The 21,126-nt window shown below is 39.0% G+C and overlaps 1 protein-coding gene across 7 annotated transcripts in view; it reads left to right on the forward strand.

Moving 5' to 3' along the window:
• The window catches only part of eva1c (eva-1 homolog C (C. elegans)), a 114,621-nt gene that overhangs the window by 69,258 nt on the left and 24,237 nt on the right, over positions 1 to 21,126 (forward strand). For 6 of the 7 annotated variants that reach the window (XM_059968679.1, XM_059968677.1, XM_059968680.1 and 3 more), the window contains 3 exons: positions 10,502 to 10,707; positions 16,718 to 16,841; positions 19,295 to 19,444. In XM_059968679.1, coding sequence (XP_059824662.1) covers positions 10,502 to 10,707; positions 16,718 to 16,841; positions 19,295 to 19,444 — 480 coding nt within the window. The remainder of the gene's footprint in view (positions 1 to 10,501; positions 10,708 to 16,717; positions 16,842 to 19,294; positions 19,445 to 21,126) is intronic. The other variant, XM_059968683.1, reaches the window with a different exon arrangement.

Genomic DNA, 21,126 nt, shown 5'->3' on the forward strand with positions numbered 1-21,126 from the left:
AAGCTTTTGTTATGCTGGCCTTTATAAATCAGAGCATTGAGTATAGGAGTTGGGATGTAATGTTAAAATTGTACAAGGCATTGATAAGGCCAAATTTGGAGTATTGTGTACAGTTTTGGTCACCGAATTACAGGAAAGATGTCAACAAAATAGAGAGAGTACAGAGGAGATTTACTAGAATGTTACCTGGGTTTCAGCACCGAAGATACAGGGAAAGATTGAACAAGTTAGGTCTTTATTCTTTGGAGCGTAGAAGGTTGAGGGGGGACTTGATAGAAGTATTTAAAATTATGAGGGGGATAGATAGAGTTGACGTGGATAGCCTTTTTCCATTGCAAGTAGGGGAGATTCAAAAAGAGGACGAGTTGAGAGTTAGGGGGCAAAAGTTTAAGGGTAACTCGAGGGGGAATTTCTTTACTCAGAGAGTGGTATCTGTGTGGAACGAGCTTCCAGTAGAAGTGGTAGAGGCAGGTTCAGTATTGTCATTTGAAGTAAAATTGAATAGGTATATGGACAGGAAAGGAATGGAGGGTTATGGGCTGAGTGCGGGTCAGTGGGACTAAGTGAGAATAAGTGTTTGGCATGGACTAGAAGGGCTGAGATGGCCTGTTTCCGTGCTGTAATCATTATATGGTTATATGTATCTAGTCTATATAGGCTTGTTAGAATTTTATAGACTTTTATGAGATACCTTCTCAATCTTCTCCAGTGCTGTGAACATAGACCTAAACAGCACAACATCTCTGCATATATTAGTCCTGCCATATTTTATTCAGTTTATTATACCTACAATGCACTCGGTCCATGGCAAGAATCCTTCCTCAGAGAAGATGACCAAATGTGCAGACATACTCCAGGTGCCGTCTGACTGTGGACCTTTGAGGTTACAGCCCATTGAAAACCACTTGCAACAAAGGCTACATGCCATTTGTCTTCCTAGCTCATAATATGAATATTTTAAATATAAAAATACAAAATACCATTTCTTCACTTCAATGCTGGTGAACCTTTGAAAAGTACTACCACAGTATATTCAAGACTGAGACTGCAAGATGTTTTGGTACTTGAGAAACCAAAGAGCATGGAAGTAGGACAAGAAAGTAGTTGATGTAAGTATTCAGATGTGATTATTGAATGGCTGAACATGCTTGTGGAGCAAATAGGCTACTCTTTATGTTTGTATTTTCTTAAAATACAATTGAAGCAACACGGGTTGACTTATCCAGAATATAAGTCCTTTCTTTATTCTTATTGAGTATGCTGACAGCTGGAATCGCATTTCTTCAGTTTCATAACTTGCACTGATTACATGTGCAGCAACAAACTTATAACTGGTTGCAACAAATGGGCCCTTGAACTAACAAGTTTTGTTTGATTTGTTTTACTTCAAACCAGAAATTGTTTTCTACAGATACAATATCCAAATCTCAGCATCCTGGGGCTTGTTGGATCTCAAATTTTCCCTGATTTTGGTAATGTAAAAAAAGAAGTTTAACAAAAATAATTCTTGACAAATATTCTTCTACTATCGTTTTCCAAAGTAGGTTAGGTATTTTAGGTCAGGTTGACTTGGAACACGTGAACTGAACTAGCACATCACTCTAAATCAGAGGTTCACAAGCTGGGGTCCACGGACCTCTCGGTTAATGGTAGAGGTCCATGGCAAAGAAAGGTTGAGTGCCCCCTGCTCTAAATGTTGCAGCAAAGTCTGAGACATTTCAACTTACTGAACTTCCAGAAATGTCTAATATTCAGGGAACAGGACTTTTAGCTTAAGACCTGTATCGTAATTCAATCAGCATTCTACTTCACATCAGTGTAATAAAGCCTAGATCGACTTGATGCAAGATTTATCAATTTCTTCAGCTCAATTTTACAGCACATACATTTTGAAAATGTTAAGCAACAAATTACATTGTTTTCTAACTACGATTAAATATTATTATACTTATGAAATATTCTATATTAAAGATTTGAAAGTAAATATTTGCCATTTACTACCATTAGTACGGTCTCAGATGAAGATAATGTATGGAGAAAATTAAGCATGGGTTATTGAGACCTTAATTCATGTCATCTGGCCTCAACGTCTTGCTGCACTGTGCATAAAAGTTCATTATTGCAATATGTCATATTACAATGATGGTTGATATGTTCAGAGATAGAAGTGTCAACATGTGTAAATGACAGTATTGTTCCAGTCTTGTGCAAGTAACTCAAGTCATGTTGAAGAACTAATCCAGTTGCTGCCATTTTGGGAGCAGTAGATATAAATCACAACCATTTTCCCCTTGAGGTAAGCACAGTTTCATGAGAGAGGAATAGCCAACTTTTCAGCTGGCAAGCACAAATTTATCTCATGACATCTCTTTCAGCAAAGTATTTTTAATGTTTCAACAAAATGAACATGCTAGACAATTATTAGACTCATAGTCATAGAAAACTGCAGTAGAGAAACAGGCCTTTCAGCCCATCTAGTCCATGCTGAACCATTTAAATTGCCTCAACCCATTGACCGGCATCCAGAACCATATCCCTCCCATCCACATACCATATCTTAAACATTGAAATTTAAATTGCTTCCATCACTTGCACTAGCAACTTGTTCCACACTGTCACTGAATGAAAAAGTTTCCCCTCATATTCTCCTTAAACATTTCACCTTTCATCCTTAACCCATGACCTCTAGTTGTAGTCTCACCCGACCTCAGTGGAAAAGGCTTACTTGCCTTTACCCTATCTATACCATCATAATTTTGTATACCTCTATCAAATCTCCCATAAATCTTCTACATTCTAGGGAATAAAGTTCTAACCTTTTCAGCCTTTCTAAATAACTCAGCTCCTCCAGTCCCTGCAACATCCTTGTAGATTTTCTCTGTACTCTTTCAATGTTATTGACATCTTTCCTGTTGGTAGGTGATCAAAGCTGCATACAATATGAGTCCTGATGAAGGGTCTCAGCCCGAAATGTTGACAGTGCTTCTCCCTATAGATGCTGCCTGGCCTGTTGCGTTCCACCAGCATTTTGTGTTTGTTGTTTGAATTTCCAGCAACTGCAGATTTCCTCATGTTTGTACAATATGATCTATTATTTTAGGTTGATAAACTGTAAGCCATACCACAAACAAATTAAATATTTCAGATGGACAGATCAAATAATGAAAGTATCTCCAACAAGGACATTTCTCATTGCTTTCCATAGACATTCAAGGAGATTTTGAAGTCACCATCAATCAAAATCTCAGTTGGGCTAGCCACATAAATATAGGAGCTAAAGAGTAGGCTAGTTAAATCATCTCAACACGGTAAATTCTTCCAACAGTCTAGCAGACACAGATCAGACGTGGAACACTCTACTCTTGCATGCATGACTGTAACACCAACAATATTCAAAAAGCTCAATGCTGTCCAGGACAGGAAAACCTGCATCATCCACCACCCTAAACGTGTGAATCCTTCATCATTAGTACAATACGGATGCATTTTGTACTATCAAACATATACACTGCAGTAATTTGCCTAGACTACTCTAATAGCATCTCTGATATCCTAGACCTCTACCACCAAGAATATCACAGCAATCACAATTTCTCTTCTAAGTTGCATAGAAACATAACAGCATTCTTCATTGTCGAGTTTTAATTATACTGCTTTCCTATCCAACAATATTAGGCAGTTTAAAAGGTTCAACATGGAGTGCCTCCTCCAGAATAGCAATCAAGCCAAGGTAATTAGGTTGGGTAATAAGTTATGGCTTTGCCGACAAATTTGTAAAATATTTTTTTAAAAACTGCTATTAAGAAAAATTTCATCCCTCATGTTAGTCTATAGTGTTCTGCTTGTGTTCTTTTTCTTTATTCTTATACACTTCCAAGCTGTTTGATAAGTGATTTCTCCTCATATAGGAGTAATACAATACACAGGACTGCAGACCTGAGAAGGTATACGTAATGAAAGAAAGCACAGCTGAGTTTTTACTGTTATGTTTATATCAAAACCAGTGACTAAATATTGCCTTCCATTCTTTTTATCCCTTTTGCTGTACCAGTTGCAGAACACCTTTTAGCAACAGAAATTTGTTTGTACTTTTAAGATGAGCGCATCTGAGTTATTGATTTTATCCTAAAGATTATGTTGAAGTTGCAATCTTTTTCCTTATCAACCATCTCAAATGTGTTCCCCTTGTTTTACTCAATATGCATTTTGTCATTTGCCTTGTTATTCCACACTACATGCACATCATATAGAACAGCAAACAGATGCTTCTTCAGATATCTCCAACATTAACTTTCTTTGATCATGGTCTATTGTAATATAATTTATGCTTCAGCAAATATGTACTACCAGTCGTAACAGACAGAATAGAATTGTTTATTTGAACCTGTGCAATGCTCATGATTATCATCAACCATAGTTCGCTTAACTTTGTACTTTATTGTGTTCTGGTTTTATCAGTATATTATTTTTGTGTGGAGATAAATAATCATGAAAGAGCGGCATAGTAGAGCAATGGAACATTTTTTTTTGAAAGGGATACCGTAGTGGAAAAAGCAAGAGACTGTTATCTGAAATGAAATACCACAGATTCCTAATGCATGATGAGAGTATTCTATATTGAGCTAGTAAATACATCTATTAACCTGCATATAAACTTTTCATCTTGTACAGAACTATCAACAGTTGCATTTTGGGCTTCATAAAGAGATTCATTTGAACTTAAGTGATTGCCATCTTAATTGTGGAATTATTATTTACTATTTTTTCATTTTCCTTTTGCTTCTTCCAAATAAGACCATAAGATATAGGAGCAGAATTAGGCTATTTGGCTCTTTGAGTCTGCTCTGCTATTTCATCATGGCTGGTCCATTTCCATGTCAATGCCATTCTCCTGCCTTCTTCACATAACCTTTCATGCCCTGACTAAGAGTTGATAAGAACCTACCAACCTCTGCCTTAAATGCACCCAGTGTAACTAAGATATCACAATGCTTTTCAGCATCAGCTGTAAGATTGCAGTTCAATTCCTGCCACAGCTCAGACTAGTTATGCTTCTTTGGGTTGTTTTTAGGTTCCTATGGATGGTTTTGGGGATATAAGAGGGGACTTAGTGGTTAGGTTAGGGTTTATAGACAGGGATGTGGGAAATTGGAGGATAAGCCCCGTTCTGCATTTGGAGCCAGTTGCGTGGGTTTGGTTAGATGTTAGTCTGGCAGACTGGGAAAGATATTCTGGGACCCATTATCAGCGAGACCAGAGTTTGAGGCCTGGTTTTTGGGATCCCATTACTGGCAAATCCATCATTTGAGGCCTGGCATTCGGGCCCTTATCCAGGCCCTCACTTGTCATCATCTGGGAGTCCTGGGTTGATAACGAAGATCAAAACCTGAAGCTCGATTGGAGGTTTGGATCAAAGCCCATATACCAATTGGAAGTCCAGAAATCCAGGTCTGATAGCCGGAGTCCAAGTTTGTGAATCTTTGTGAGTCTGCTGGGGAAGTCAGTGCCCAATGTCTGCAAATCCACAAGTCTGCTGAAGGCCGAAGATGACCTGTCTTGTGTTAGAGGACTGACTATGTGCATGGGTGAGAGGGATTGAGGAACAGGGCTTGTATTCCTGTTGCTTTGTTGCTTGGTGTGCTCTATGTTGTTATGTCCTGTGTAGTTCTGCCAAGCATTGTGAACATGCTATGTTAGCACCCAGTGCATCCTTGGGTCGTGTTGTCTGTTAACGCAAATGCCACATTTCACTGTACTGTGATAAATAAATCTGAATCTGAGTTTGTCCATTCTCCTTGTGACCAGGTGAGTTTTCTCTGGGTGCTTCAATTTTCCCCACTCTCCAAAAATGTACAATATGGGTTAATGAGTTGCAGCCATGTTACATCGGGGCTGGAAACATGTTGACACTTGTGGGCTGCTCAGCCCAATCTTTGCTGATTTGATGTAAACAACAATCATTTCACTTTATGTTTCGATGTACATGTGATAAATATAGCTAATCTTTAACCTCTTTTGATTGTTAATCTGCTCAAACAAGGACTGCCAGGAAAAAATTATTAGTTTGAGAATATTTTATGTATATTGTTCCATGAGAGATTTGTAGAATTTTTCCACTAAATTTGCAATTTTTCTGCAGTAAGTTTGATGAAAGTATTGTGCCAAGTCCAGAAAGGTCACATAAATATTACTTCGGAATTCCACACCAACTTCAGCAGAGAGCTCTAGAAGCTCCGGAAAATAAATGTCAATTGTGCCATTTTGCATTTTACAAGGGAAATGAAGAATAACATTTTTAGATAAACTAAGAAGGGGGAGAAACTAAGGAACGATTAAAGCGTACTAAAAGTGCGATTAGGTGAGCATATCACAACTACAAAAAAGTTTTATCACTTTTCACTGGAATAACACCTCAAAAGGTGATGCAGACAGAATCTGAAAGATTATTCTTATTACACACACAAAATTCTGAAGGAACTCAGTAGGCCAGGCAGCATCTATGGAAAAGTTCTGGGGTGGAGACCTGATGAAGGATCTTTGTCCAAAACATCGACTGTACTCTTTTCCTTAGGAGCTGCCTGGCCTGCTGAGTTCCTCCAGTGTTTTGTGTGTTGCTTGGATTTCCAGCATCTGCAGATTTTCTCTTGTTCATGGTGAGACTGTTCATGTTGCTACCAGCATGATTGCCAAACAGCTCCAAGGTAGATAAATTCCAAAAAGGAGGTAAAATGCATCTGACAATCCTTGGAGAACAAAGAGAGGAAATTGCAGAACATAGATTCTCCAGAAATCACTGAATGTTGGAGAGGAGCCTAGAGGCTGAGGGAAGACAGATGATATTCTTATTTTTAAAAATAGCAGCAAAAACTGCCTCAACAATGTAAAATGATTCAATGCAAATAGATAATGGAGAAAGTGTAGAAAACATTCAAATATAAAGTTAAAGGGATAGCAATAAAAATTTAAAAAAAGATAATTGGTATAATTCCTCTACAGCCTTGGGAATCTTATTTATTGGATACCTTTAAAGGTGAGAGAAAGGAATTCTATGCTGGTTGTAGTGTATTTTTTTGTTCTGATTGTGTTCTTTCTTGCAAAAAGCTGTGTGTATATTTTTTCTTGTGAATGCTGCTTCTCTGATGCTCTCTGCCTGTGATGCTGCTGCGAGTAAGATTTTCATTGCACCTGTGCATGCATGTACTTGAGCATATGACCATAACCTCCTGACAATCGGCGAGAAAGGGCAAAATACGTAGCTAGATCTTTTTCTCATTAGATTTTTTTTTCTTTTTCATTTAATCTTTCTTTCTTTTTAATTGCACAGTTAGAGCAGTGGGGATGCCAGGCAGGACAGTGGAATGCTCGTCATGTGGGATGTGGGAAGGCAGGGTGACCTCCAGTGTTCCCGATGACTACTCCTGCGAGAAGTGCAAACATCTGCAGTTTCTCACGGATCATGTTAAGAAGTTGGAGGTGGAGCTAGAGGAACTCAGGGTTATTCAGGAGGCTGAGGAGTTATCGACAGAGCATGCAGGGAGGTAGTTACACTAAGGTGCAGGACGCAGTTAATTGGGTGAACACTGGTGGCAGGAGCGGGGGTGTGGAGAGGATAGGCAGTCAGTTCAGAGCTCTGCTGTTCCTCGCAGTAACTTTGGACACCACTGGGGGGGGGGGGGGGGGAGGTGTGGAGATGACTTAGCAGAGGAAAACCACAGTGACCGGCTCTCTGGCACTGAGCCTGGCTCTGTACTTCAGAAGGAAGGGGTGGGGAGAAGAGATGAGCCGTAGTGATCAGAATCAGAATCAGGTTTAATATCACTGATGTATGTGGTGAAATTTGTTGTTGTGCAACAGCAGTACATTGCAATATATAATAATAAAAACTATAAATTACAGTAAGTGTATACACACATACACACACACACACACATATATATATATAACTAAATTAAATAAGTGGTGCAAAAAGAGAGAAAAAAAGCAGTGAGGTCCTGTTCATGGGTTCAATTTTCATTCAAAAATATGATTTCAGAGGGGAAGAAGCTATTCCTGAATAATGTGTGCCTTCAGGCTCCTGTACCTCTTCTCTAATGGTAGCAATAAGAAGAGAGCATGTTCTAGGGATTGGGGTGCTCAATGCCTTTTTGAGGCATTGCCTCCTTGAAGATATCCTGGATGCTGGGGAAGCTACTGCCCATGACGGAGCTGACTGAGCTTACAACCTTCTGCAGCTTTTTTCGATCCTGTGCAGTAGCCACCCTGCATACCAGAAGGTGATGCAACCAGTTAGAATGCTCTCCACGGAACACCTGCAGAAATTTGTGAGTGTTTCCTCAAACTCCCAATAAAATACAGCTGCTGCCGTGCCTTCTTTGTACTGTATCGATATATGGGTCCAGGTTAGATCCGCAGACAGGAATTCAAAATTGCTCGATGTTTCCACTTCTTATCCCTCGATGATGATTCTTGTGTGTTACATCACCTTACCCCTTCTGAGGTCCACAATCAATTCTTTGGCCTTTCTGGCCTTGACTGCAAGGTTGTTGCTATAACACCACTCAACTTGCTGATCCATATCCTTTGTGTATGCCTTCTCGTCAGCATCTGAAATTCTGTCAACAATAGTTGTGTCATCAGCAAATTTAAAGATGGCATTAGAGCTGTGCCTAGTCATGGGTGTAGGGAGACTAGAGTGGGTTAAGCACATATCATTGTGCTGAGCCAAGGATTATCAGCAAGGTGTTATTTTCAATCCGTGCAGACTTTGGTCTGCCAGTGAGGAAGCCGAGGGTCCAGCTGCAGAAGGAGGTACAGAATTTTTTGATCAGAACTGTAGGGATGATAGAGAATTCAATGTGTAGGGGAACAGACAGGAGGTTCTGTGGATAAGAACAAGATTCCTGGATGATATGTTGCCTCCCAAGTGCCAGGATCAGGAACATTTCAGATTGAGTTCACAGCACTCTTAAATGGGAGGGTGCGCAGCCAGAGGTGGTGGCCCACGTTGACATGGGAGGGAAGGGTGATGAGGTCCTGCAAAGTAAGTTCGGGGAGTTCGGTGTGAAGTTAAAGGACAGGGCTTCCGGGGTTGTGATTGTAGGATTGCTACCCCTGCCACGTGCCAGTAAGCCCAGAACTAGGAAGATAATACAGATTAACACCTGGTAAGGAGATGACAGAGAAGTGAGGGCTTCAGATTTTTTGATCATTGGGCCCTTTCCCAGGAAGGTGAGACCTGTACAGATGAGGTGGCTTGCACTGAACTGCAGGGGATTAATATCCTTGTGATAAGGTTTGCTATTACTGCATGGGTGAGAGTACAAACTACAATTGCAGGGGATGGGAACTAGAGCAATAGAGTTCAAAATTAAGAGACATCCTTTCAGAACAAAGATGAGAACTCTCCTCAGCATGATGGCGAATTTTTTAAACTCTCTGCCCAAGGTGACTGTGGAGGATTAGCTGTTGAGGATATTCAAGGCAAAGATGAACAACATTTCAAATACTAAGGGCATCAAGGGTTTAGTGCAAAAAAGTGGTATTAAGATGCCATAACATTATTGAAAAATGAAGAGACTGTGAGCTGCAGAATGGCATCTTGCTGTTTCCATTTCTTCTGCACTTATTGAGAGCGTTGATTAAACATTGGTATGTCATGACCAGGTAAATAACACACAGTCTATATTGCTTTCTGTCATGGTGCAGTAAAAGTGTTTTGGAGATTGATGGAACTTGGATGAGTTGCTGTCTACTTTCAAGCTTGAATACCAGTTGAAGGCATCTGAGTTCACCTTTTAGAGATTGGCAAGGACTTCTAGTAATCAAAGAATATCTGGCTTTTAACTCTGGGCTAAATCTAAGAATGATTTTACGGTCATAAAGATAGACCTTGGATGACAATGAAATGAAAGAAAATTGAATATAAGTGGGCATCCCAGTGTCTGACTGATTAACAGGAAGTGATAGGAAAGCAAATTATTGCTGACCGAGTTTTCATAACTCTACAGTATATGAAACAAGAATGAACTAATTGCCTCCCTATTATATTGTACCTCAAAGGAAACACTCAAAAATAACATCAAAATCATCTTAAAGAAATTCAACATTACTTCTAATAACAGGGAAGACATTGAAGTTAATAGACATACCTGAAGGAAATCTGTTCAAGAGGGAACTGGTCTAGGTGAGAACAACTTCCGCTGTGCCACAGGGAATAACAGACGGCAGCTGCAGAGGGAGAGACTGAACAACCAAAAGACCCAACCACTAACCACAGCCACCACTTACCCTTGCCCACACTGTATCAGAATATGTGAATCCTGTTCTCTACATCCACCTGATGGACAATCCCATCATACTTGTTATGAGTGATTGCACTACAAGTATATTGCCCATCAACTGTAGTTGTAATTGTTGCATTACGAAGGTTTAGACTTTTTAATCTTGATCTAAAATGTGCTCTTTAAAAAGTATTCAACAATGCTCTTTCCCCCCCACATAGGTTACTTATCTAAGGTTTTACGTAGTCATACAGAGCAAGCTTGTGATGGCAGTCATGTAATGCTGCATTGTCCTCGAGATACAACAATAAGTATACAGTCAGCATTTTACGGACGCAAGGTGCCAAGTTCCCTTTTGTGTCCAGGTTTAAATTCCAGAAACACTGTGGAAGAAAATTTAAACTGCACAGCACCAACCACTTTACAGGTAGGACAAGAAATTATCAAATAAGTTTTACTATTACTCTAAAAGTAGCAAATGTATTTGCACAATTTTATGTTAAAATTAAGTTTTAACTGACAGATTTTGGATTAGTGATTAAACTCAGTGAGTTTTCCTTGTGATTTGCACTGTTTGACCATAGACTACCCTTTCTAAATTATTCATGAAACAGGATACATACACTGGGAAAGGGGTGCAAATAATCTTATTTTCACATTCAGACTCTCATAATTGGATATTGGATTTCAAATGGAGGAATCCAGAACTGATCCTTATATGCAGATAAAAGTCTAGAGACTCACGTCATGCATTTTTTTAATGAAATGTACAACTGATTTGAAGATCCAGTTTGCTTCGGTCAGTTTGGTGCACGTTATAGGCAACAGATGTGTGGGGCTTGATGTACATTATATGCTCTGCTCAATTACAGCAACTCTCTGGGCAACACGTGTAATGTTGCCACTGTGAGAGGGAAGAGTACGTCAGAATCAGAATCAGGTTTAATATCACTGGCGTATGTTGTGAAATATATTGCTTTGCAGTCATCATATTTTGCCTGTAATTATTGTCAGCTATCATAACTTTAAAATAATTAATTATTCTTTTCTAATAGCTTTAAATAACATATTTAGAAAACCAATCAAAATCTGTGGGAAAATGTTATGAAGATAGAAAAAGGAACATAATTAAAATTTTGTGTTGATCTTTCCTCAGAACCAAAAAGGGTTTTCCCAGTTTTCCAGCATTTGCACTTTTTAATTCATGATAAGAGTATTCATGCGTGAAACATTCTTACCTAAATGTACATACATCCAATCTGAAACTCAGAAATAAGAGATAAATTATCCAATCCCACGGAACTCCATTCTTCTGCCTTCTCTCCATCACCTTTGACACCCTGACTAATCAAGAACCTGTCAATCTCTTCCTTAAATGTATCTGGTGAACTGACCTCCGCAACCATCTGAGACAATGAATTCCAAAGATTCACCACCCTCTGGCTGAAGAAATTTTTCATCATCTCTGTTCTAAATGGACACCCCTCAATTCTGAAGCTGTGCCCTCTGGTCCTGGACACACACTATAGGAAACCTACTCTCCACATCCACTCTATCTAGGCCTTTCAATATTTGACAGGTTTCATTGAGATACCCCCTCATTGTTCTAAACTCCAGTGAGTACAGGCCCAGAACCATCAAACACTTCTCATATGTTAACAGTTTTGTTGCTGGGATCATTCTCATGAACCTCCTCTGGATCGTCTCCAGTGATAGCACATCTTTTGTTAGATAAGGGGTCCAAAACTGCTCAATACTCCAAGTGTGGTCTGATCAATGTCATATAAAGCCTCAGCATGACATCCTTGCTTTTATATTCTAGTCCCTTCAAAATGAATGCCAACATTGCATTTACCTTCCTTACCACTGACTCAACCTGCGTTAACCTTTATGGAATTCTGCTTGATGACTTCCAAATCCCCTTGCACCTCTATTTAATGAATTTTCTCCCCATTTAGAAAATAGTCCATACCTTTATTTTTTCTGCCAAAGTGCATGACCACACACCTCCCTATACTATATATATATTCCATCTGCCACCTCTTTGCCCATTCCCCCAATCCATCTAAGTTCTCTTGCAGACTTCTTGCTTCCTCAACACTACCAGTCCCTCCACCTATCTTTGTATCCTCTGCAAACTTGGACACAGAGCCATCAATTCCTTCATCCAAATCATTGAAACATAACATGAAACAAAGTGGTCTTAACTCTGACCCCTTTGGCACAACACAAGTGACTGGCAGGCAACCAGAATAGGTCCCCTTTATTCCCACTCTGCCTCCTGCCAGTCTACCCCTTGAGAGAAGCATGCTGACTTTGGCCTACTTGATCATGTGTCTCCAAGTACCCCAAAACCTCATCCTTAATAATGGACTTCAACATCTTCCCAACTGCTGAAGTCAGGCTAACTGGCCAATAATTTCCTTTCTTCTGCCTCCCCCTCTTCTTAAAAAGTGGAGTGACATTTGCAGTTTTCCAGCCCTCCTGAACCATTCCAGATTCTAGTGATTCCTGAAAGATCAATACTAATACCTTCACAATCTGCTGCTTCCCCTTTTAGAACCATGGGTTGTAGTCCATCTGGTCCAGGTGTCTTTTCTACCTTCAGACCTTACAGCTTTGTAATAGCAACTGCACTCACTTCTGCCCTCTGACCTCTCGCATTTCTGACATACTGTTGGTGTCTTCCATAGTGGAGACTGATACAAAGTACCTAGCTTGTCCACCATTTCTTTGTCCCTCATTATTTCCTCTCCAGGGTCATTTTCCTGCAGTCTCAACTCTCTTTTAAGCTTTATATATCTGAAAAATACCTTTTGTACTTTCTTTTATATTATTGGTTAGCTTTACTTCATGTTTCAGCTTTTCTTCTCTATGGCTGTTTAATTGCCTTCTGCTGATTTTTAAAAGCTCTCAATCCTCCACCTTCCCACTAATTTTTTGAAATATTATATGCCCCTCTTCTGTTTTTATTCTGTCTTTGCTTCCCTCATCAGCCATAGTTGTGTCTTTCTCCCTTTAGAATACTTCTTCATCTTTGGGATATATCTTTCCTGTGCCTTGTGAATTTCCCCCAGAAACACCAGCCAATACTGTTCTGCCATCATCCCTGCTGAAGTCCCTTCCATTCAACCTTAGCCAGACCCTCTCTTATGCCTCTGTAATTCCCTTTTCTCTACTGTAATACTGATACATCTGATTTTAGCTTCTCCTACTGAAAATGCAGGGTGAATTTTATCATATTATGATCACTGCTTCTTAAGGTTTCTTTACCTTAAGATGGCAAATCAAATCTGGGTCATTGCTTAACACCCAGTCCAGAATTGCCATTCCCCCAGTGGGCTCAGCCACAAGCTGCCCTAGAAAGCCATCTTGTAGGCATTCTACAAATTCCCTTTCTTAGGATCCAAACTCAGCACCAGCCTGATTTTTCTAGTGTATCTGCATTTTGAAATCCCCCATGACAATCATAATATTGCCCTTTTAACATGCATTTTCTACCTCCCACTGTAATTTGGTTACATCCCAATTACTGTTTGGAGGTGTGTATATAAGTCCCATTAGGGTCTTTTTTCCCTTGCAGTTTCTTAACTCTACCTACAAGGATTCTACATCTTCTGATCCAATGTCACCTCTTTCTAACAACTTGATTTAATTTTTTACCAATAGAGCTGCCCAATCTCCCTACCTATCTGCCTGCTCTTTCGATGTTAAGCTCCTAACAATGATCTTCAGTGGAAAATGATGCTGGAAAGGTAGTAATTAATGGGGGACAACAAAACAGCAGATGAACTGAATTAATATTGGCATCAGTCTTCGCTTTGGAAGACACCAGCAGTGTCGTGGAAGTTCCAGATGTCAGGGGACATGAAGTGTGTGAAGTTACCTATTATAAGTGAGAAGGTTCTTGGGCAACTGAAAAGTCTGAAGTCTGAAAAGTCTAATTCATCTGGACCAGAGTGTGTACACCCCAGGGGTCTGAAAGAGGTGACTGAGAAGACTGATGATCTTTCAAGAATCACTAGATTCTGGAATGGTTCTGGAAGACTGGAAAATTACAAATGTCACTCCACTCTTTAAGATAGGAAAATATAGGTCAGTTATTCTGATCCCAGTGGCTGGGTAGATGTTGACGTTGATTGATAAGGATGTGTTTTCATGGTACTTGAAGGCACATGATAAAATAGGCTGTAGTCAGCATGTTTTACTCAAAGGAAAATCTTGCCTAGACAAATCTGTTGGAATTCTTTGAAGAAATAATAAGCAGGATAGACAAAGGAGAATTGGTTGATGCTGTGTACTTCACTTTTCAAAAAGCCTTTGGCAAGTTAAGAGCCCATGGTATTACAGGAAAGATTCTAGCATGGACAAAGCAGTGTCTGATTGGCAGGAGGCAAAGAGTGGGTATAAAGGGAGACTTTTTGGGTTGACTGCCAGTGACCAGTGGTGTTCTAAAGGGGTCTGTGATGGGACCAAGTCTTTTTACATTATATGTCAATGTTTTGGATGATAGTATTGATGGCTTTGCTACAAAGTTTGTAGGCGATGATAGATAGAGGGGCAGGTATTTTTGAGGAAGCAGAGAGGCTACAGAAGGACTTAGACAGATTAGGAGAATGGGCAAAGAAATGGCAGATGGAATACAGTGTCAGGAAGTGTATGGTCATGCATTTTGGTAGAAGAAATTAAAGGGTTGACTATTTTCTAAATAGAGAGAAAATACAAAAACCTGAGGTGCAAAGGGACTTGGGAGTCCTTGTGTAGGGTTACTGAAAGGTTAATTTGCAGGTTGGGTCTGTGGTGAGGAAGACAAATGTGATGTTAACATTCATTTTGAGAGGACTAGGATATAAAAGCAAGGACATAATGTTGAGACTTTATAAATCACTGGTGAGGTCTCACTTGGAGTATTGTGAGCAGTGTTAGGGCCCTTATTTTATGAATGGTGTGCTGAAACTGGAGAGCACCCAAAGGAGGTTCACGAAAATGATTCCAGGATTGAATGGCTTGTCATATGAAGAATGTTTCATGGCTCTGGCCCTATATTCACTAGACTTCAGAAGAATTATGGGTGACCTCATTGAAACCTAGTGATTGGTGAAAGGCCTTGAGAGAGTTGATGTGGAGAAGATGTTTACTGTGGTGGGAGAGTTTAAGATCAGAGGACACATCCTCAGAAAAGAGGGGCGTTGTTTTAGAATGATGAGGAATTTCTTTAGCCAGTGAGTGGTGAATCTGTGGAATTTGTTGCCACAGGCAGCTGTGGAGGCCGTCTTTATGTATATTTAAGGAAGAGGTTGATTGATTCTTGATTAGTCGGGCATACAGGGAGAAGGCAGCAGATTGGGGCTGAGAGGAAAATTGGATCAGCCATGATGAAATGGCAGAGCAGATTCAATGGGCCAAATGGCCTAGTCCTGCTCCTATATTTTATGGTCTTATGGCCTTAAAATACATACATTATTTTGTATGCATGTAAGACCCTGATCTAGTACAAAACAGTCCAATCACAACCAGATTTATATTACATATATTCTCTATTTTCTTGATTAAAAATTATGTTGCCTTAATGAAAATGGTGCATACCTTTCCCAGAATATCATCTAGCATTCTTTATCCATGGTCAGAAGGAGAGAAATTTTAAGTATCAGTAGAAGTAAGACAGAAATGTAAATTGAGTTTACTTACAACTGATAAGTGGGTCAAACTGCTTGGGTTCAAACTACTCATTTTGATGAAGGAAAAAGAAGATTTAGGATGAGAAAATAGAGACTCAGAGCTCAGGACCTGGCCATGTGCAGGGATAACATTAGCAGAGAGACAAAATATGAAAGTACGATTAGTTAATTAAAATATAAATAATGGATTATTTGTGTAAATATTTGGGGATCCAATTGCAAAAAACACTGCAGATGCTGGGGTCAAAGCAACACGTACAACAAGCTGGAGGAACTCAGCAGGTCGGGCAGCATCCGTGGAAACGTTGACTGCTCGTTTCCGCGGATGCTGTCCGACCTGCTGAGTTCCTCCAGCTTGCTGTATGTGGGGGAGCTAAATGAGCTGAAGCATCATGAGATTAGCATGAACCAATTAATGGCATTACAGGACATTTTGTACCTGAACTTAATGAATGAAGTGGATTGCCAGCTGCACAGCCATTTTAATTCTAGATCTAATTATTGAAAGGCTGCTCACAATCAAAGTGGTGTTTAATTATCTTAATTATTATTTTCAAAATAGAACCATGACTGTATTGCATAATTTTTGCTTGTTTATGCTAATATTTTGAGACTGTATTATAAATGTTAACAAAGTACATAATGTTCACTTATTGTAAAAACTAGTTAGATCATATATTCGACCTGAAAATAATGCATGGGTCTGTAGATAATACCTTTTATTCCTGAAGCATGTCTCCTTACTTTCATTTTTGCCAGAAAATACTGGATGAATGCCAGGACCAGCAATCTTGCCAGGTTCTAGTCAATAGACAAGTTTTTGGACTTGACCCATGTCCAGGCACCAGCAAATACCTCCTTGTCTCCTATAAATGCAAGCCCAGTAAGTAATACTTTCACAGTTAATGAACACACATTTTCTCATTAACCCTTTCAGTTCACATTTAAGAATGAAAAGTACTCATTATACAATGAGAGAAATTATACTAATAATTAGAGCTTGTATTATTTATACTTAATTTGTGGTAACCTGTTTATTTTCATTTTCTTTCCCATGAATGATTTTATAGTTCAGATTTAGAGAAATATTAGAGCCTATTAGTCAATACAGTTGTTTCTATTTTAATTTGTTTGTTTAAATTTCATCATATCTTTCTCCACATTGAGGGCAACAGGGTTAATTTTTTGACTGATCTCCCTTGTGGGATTTCTAACCGAGAAAAAGCAGACTTCAGACATTTGGTGCTCCATTTCAATAGCCATACGCATGACAGTGTCCAACTGGAAATGTATCCACTGATGTGTTCTGCATGGGAAGGTGAATGGTTTGTGTGTTAATATTCCTGACACCAGAAATTAGTGGCAACAATCAACAGCTTGTCAGGGATAGGAGTTCAAAAATACAGAGCTTAGCTAGTCAACATCAGTTTTTTTTAATTTCATCATGTTCCAAATGTAGTATAGCCTTCTACCTGCTGTGTGATGAAGCAAATCTTTTTTCTTCTCCCTGACAGACTTAAGTTGACAATAGTTACTGCCTTGACAAGGAGCGTATTTATTCTTTGACCATATTTTGTTGGCATAGAAACCTTTTCTTTCAATTTTATTAAAGTAGTATCAGACACAAGCACACAAACACATCTACGCACACTCACAATTAATACAAAGACAGGATTTCAGACACCATAGTCACATTTCATATGTTCCTGCTTGTGCATCGTAGGATCTTGCTTTAGGAACTGAAGCTTGTCCTCATTAATTCTTTACAATAAAGCTGGGAATGGAACTTAGATTGAAGTGTTCTTACACAATAGTCTTTCAGTCCTTGAATAGGTCTCATCTTGCTTAACTGCATCCCAGATTTGGCTATAGCTTAATTAAATCCAGATTAAGGCTCTCTGTATCCTAAAACAACAATCTCAGAGATCACCCCTCCTGCTGCTGTTGCAACTAATCCAATGACTTCTCTGAATGGGATATCTAAGTGCCAGTATTTTTCTATTCGTTCATGGCCTGTATGAGCAGGTTTGACCAAATTCCCAGAAAGGCAAGATTAAATGTACAATATGTGTGGCCATTTCTCTATCTGAGGGGTATGTCTGGAGTGTACTAATCCATTGTATTTTTCACTGATGAACAGTGCTAAGAGACAATCACATAGGCATCTGTTTTGAAGCCAACTGCACTTTAGCTTGTGCATGGCTGGATCTCTGGATCATGTTCTGGTTACCAAAGAAAATGTGTTATAGTACTAAATAGAATGCAAAATAATTAGTGACAATATTGCCTGAACTTTAATTAGGAGAAGGCTAACGCCTAAGAGACTAGGGAATGTGGTTCTCAAAATTGTTCTGTTTAGGATTGTCAGAAGATTGTGAAAGGTCAAAGATTCTAGCATTCAAATAAATGATAAGTGCATTACAACTCTTAATTCCAATTCATTCAGTTGTGTGCAGCAACCCTTAAATGACAAAAAAATCTGAATTCTGTAAGTAGTCCTGTTAAGTGCTAAGCATTTATTTCACCTGTAATCCCAGAGTCAACAAAAGTTAACTTTTTTGTTTAGTTGCCGGTTGTCTCTGAGGTTCTAAAGATAGAATTTATGAATAATTTAATACCATTATTATTTTCTCTGCTGTTACAGCATGATAGAAGATAACTATAGACTGGAAGTTGTTTGAATTTTGTCTTGGTCTCCTGCTGTAACTTTGGTGGGAAGCAAACGGAACCATCCTTCCAATGCAGTTTTGAGATATTTATGCAATTCTGTGGAACACTTGTTCACTTCCAATATGAGAAGCAAGCTGTATATGCTGTTGAATTTAAAGACCCCTAATTTTAAAATTTAGAGTTAGATAAAAATGAGAATTCACTGTGCTATATCTGTGCTAAACAATATCTAGCAAGAACTCAGGAAAGATAAATTTTGTCTGGCCAAGCTCCTTAATTATTTTAAAAAAGTAATATTTTATGACATCATAATTGGACTATGAAATTCATTAACATTAATTTGTAATGTTTTTAAAGATCATTTCATAAGTGTTCCACACACAAGTGAAACATGAAGTGACAAACTTTAGATGTAATTGATGTGTAAGTAAAACATAGAGTTTAATCCTATCATCAGAGCTTGTCACCTGGAAGTGCAGCAGTGTTTAACATATTGCAACACACACAAAATGCTTCGGGTCTCGGCCCGAAACGTCGACAGTGCTTCTCCCTATAGATGCTGCCTGGCCTGCTGTGTTCCACCAGCATTTTATGTGTGTAGCTTGAATTTCCAGCATCTGCAGATTTCCCCGTGTTTGCTTTTTAACATATTGCTTTTACTTGCAGAAGAGTACAAAAGCAAATTAGCTTGTGAGGGCAAGGAACTTGAAATTCGCTGTAGAAACTCTGCATTGATTAATATCTATTCAGCAACATACGGCAGAATGTCAAATGGAAATCAGGTTTGCCCATCAAACCTTAAGTTGCCTGATATTGGTAAGTTATACAGAGATACAGCTTTTCAAGCAAAACTTTATGCAACTTTTGTGGTAAACTATGTGTATACCTGTCCGGACATGCCCCTCTGCTGACTGCTCCTGTGGCTGCTCCCACAAACCCCTGTATAAAGGCGATTGGAGGCACTGCTCCTCCCTCAGTCTCCAAGATGTCGTGGTCACGTTTGCAGCTAATAAAAGTCTATCTTTTGCCTCCCGTCTCCGAGAGTTATTGATGGTGCATCAACTGTTTACTAAAAGAATAACAGCTTGGTTCTTAAAAAGTGGAAATTGGTAAAATTGAAGTGTTCTGGTTTAAGTTTCAAGTCTTGACTTTTTTTTGTTTTGTTTAAAACAATAAAATAAATCAAAATCAACCATGAATTTCAAAGCACAAAATGTGAAGGACAGTTTGCCTTCACTGAGAAGTTGATGGAAGATCTTACTTCACTCTAAATAGCTTAGGTTGTCAGCAAATTCTGGTAAGTGATTGAATCAAGATGAGTGCCTTGACTTATTCAGGTATATGTATTATAAGAGACATATACTGACATAAATCTGTGTTAGGTTTGTGCAGAGAGCGATTGCAAGCTTCACAGTGCAGTTTGAAATCTCAGCATGCGCTTTCACATATCCTGTTTTTCAGTTGACTTCCAGGTTAAATAATTATTCAAAACAGTTAAAGTCCTGGCAAGTTATTGTGCTGTATTTGGTGCCTGTGGAGTGGCTAGCGTTGTTTATGGTGTCAATTTGTCTACCAAAGTCAGGATCAGCAGCTACAGTTACAGTGCAGTTTGGTGTTGATCATTTGAATTTCATTTCAAAACAACAAAAATTACAATTGTGCAATAACATGAAGATTACATGCAGATTAAACAGCAGAAAGGAAAAAGATTTACAAATATTTTTTAGTTGTGTCCATACTTATCTTTTAAATCTAAGTGTACTTGAAAATATTCATCTTGCATATTACTATATATTCTAGATATACAATAGGTATAGAAAGGTTTATAGATATAGAGAGATACCGCACAAAAATAGGCCCCTTGATCTAGCAAGTCTGCCAACCATCAACAACTCATTCACGCTGATTTCTTTTATTCTACTCACATTCCTATCAATATACCCCAGATTCCACTACTCAGCAACACACCAGGGGCAACTAACAACGGGTTAGTTACCATTCACACATTTTTGGGATGTGGGAAGAAACCAGAGCACCAGAAGCAAACCCTTGCAGTCGCAAGGAACATATGTAATTCCACACAGACAACATTGGAGCTGGACCTCTGGTGCTGAGGCAGTGGCTCTGCCGGCTGTGCTATAACCATTTAATGTCTCCAGGCGACTGCTACTTCACAGAATATTGAAACAGCCTCTTAAAGCACTTCGTCACAGTAGTGCAACCGGGCAGTAGTTGTTGAGGTGTGGCTACATGTGACAAGCTGCCAGAGAAAACTGTACTGGCTGAACTAACTTGTAGTGTACATTCCATATTTCAATCTGAATTCCCCCAAGTGCATCATCTATTGCAGGAAGAAGTTTACCCAATTTTCGTGGAAGAGTGGTTACCGTTGGAGTTAAATATAGAAAACCCAGTAGCAATCTATTTGGAAGAATCAAGTTTAAAAATCTCTGGTCATTGAACAAATTCATAGTTGCAGAAATATTTTTGCAAATATT

Source organism: Hypanus sabinus, chromosome 4 (assembly GCF_030144855.1).
Source record: "Hypanus sabinus isolate sHypSab1 chromosome 4, sHypSab1.hap1, whole genome shotgun sequence".
Classification (NCBI taxonomy): Eukaryota; Metazoa; Chordata; class Chondrichthyes; order Myliobatiformes; family Dasyatidae; genus Hypanus; species Hypanus sabinus.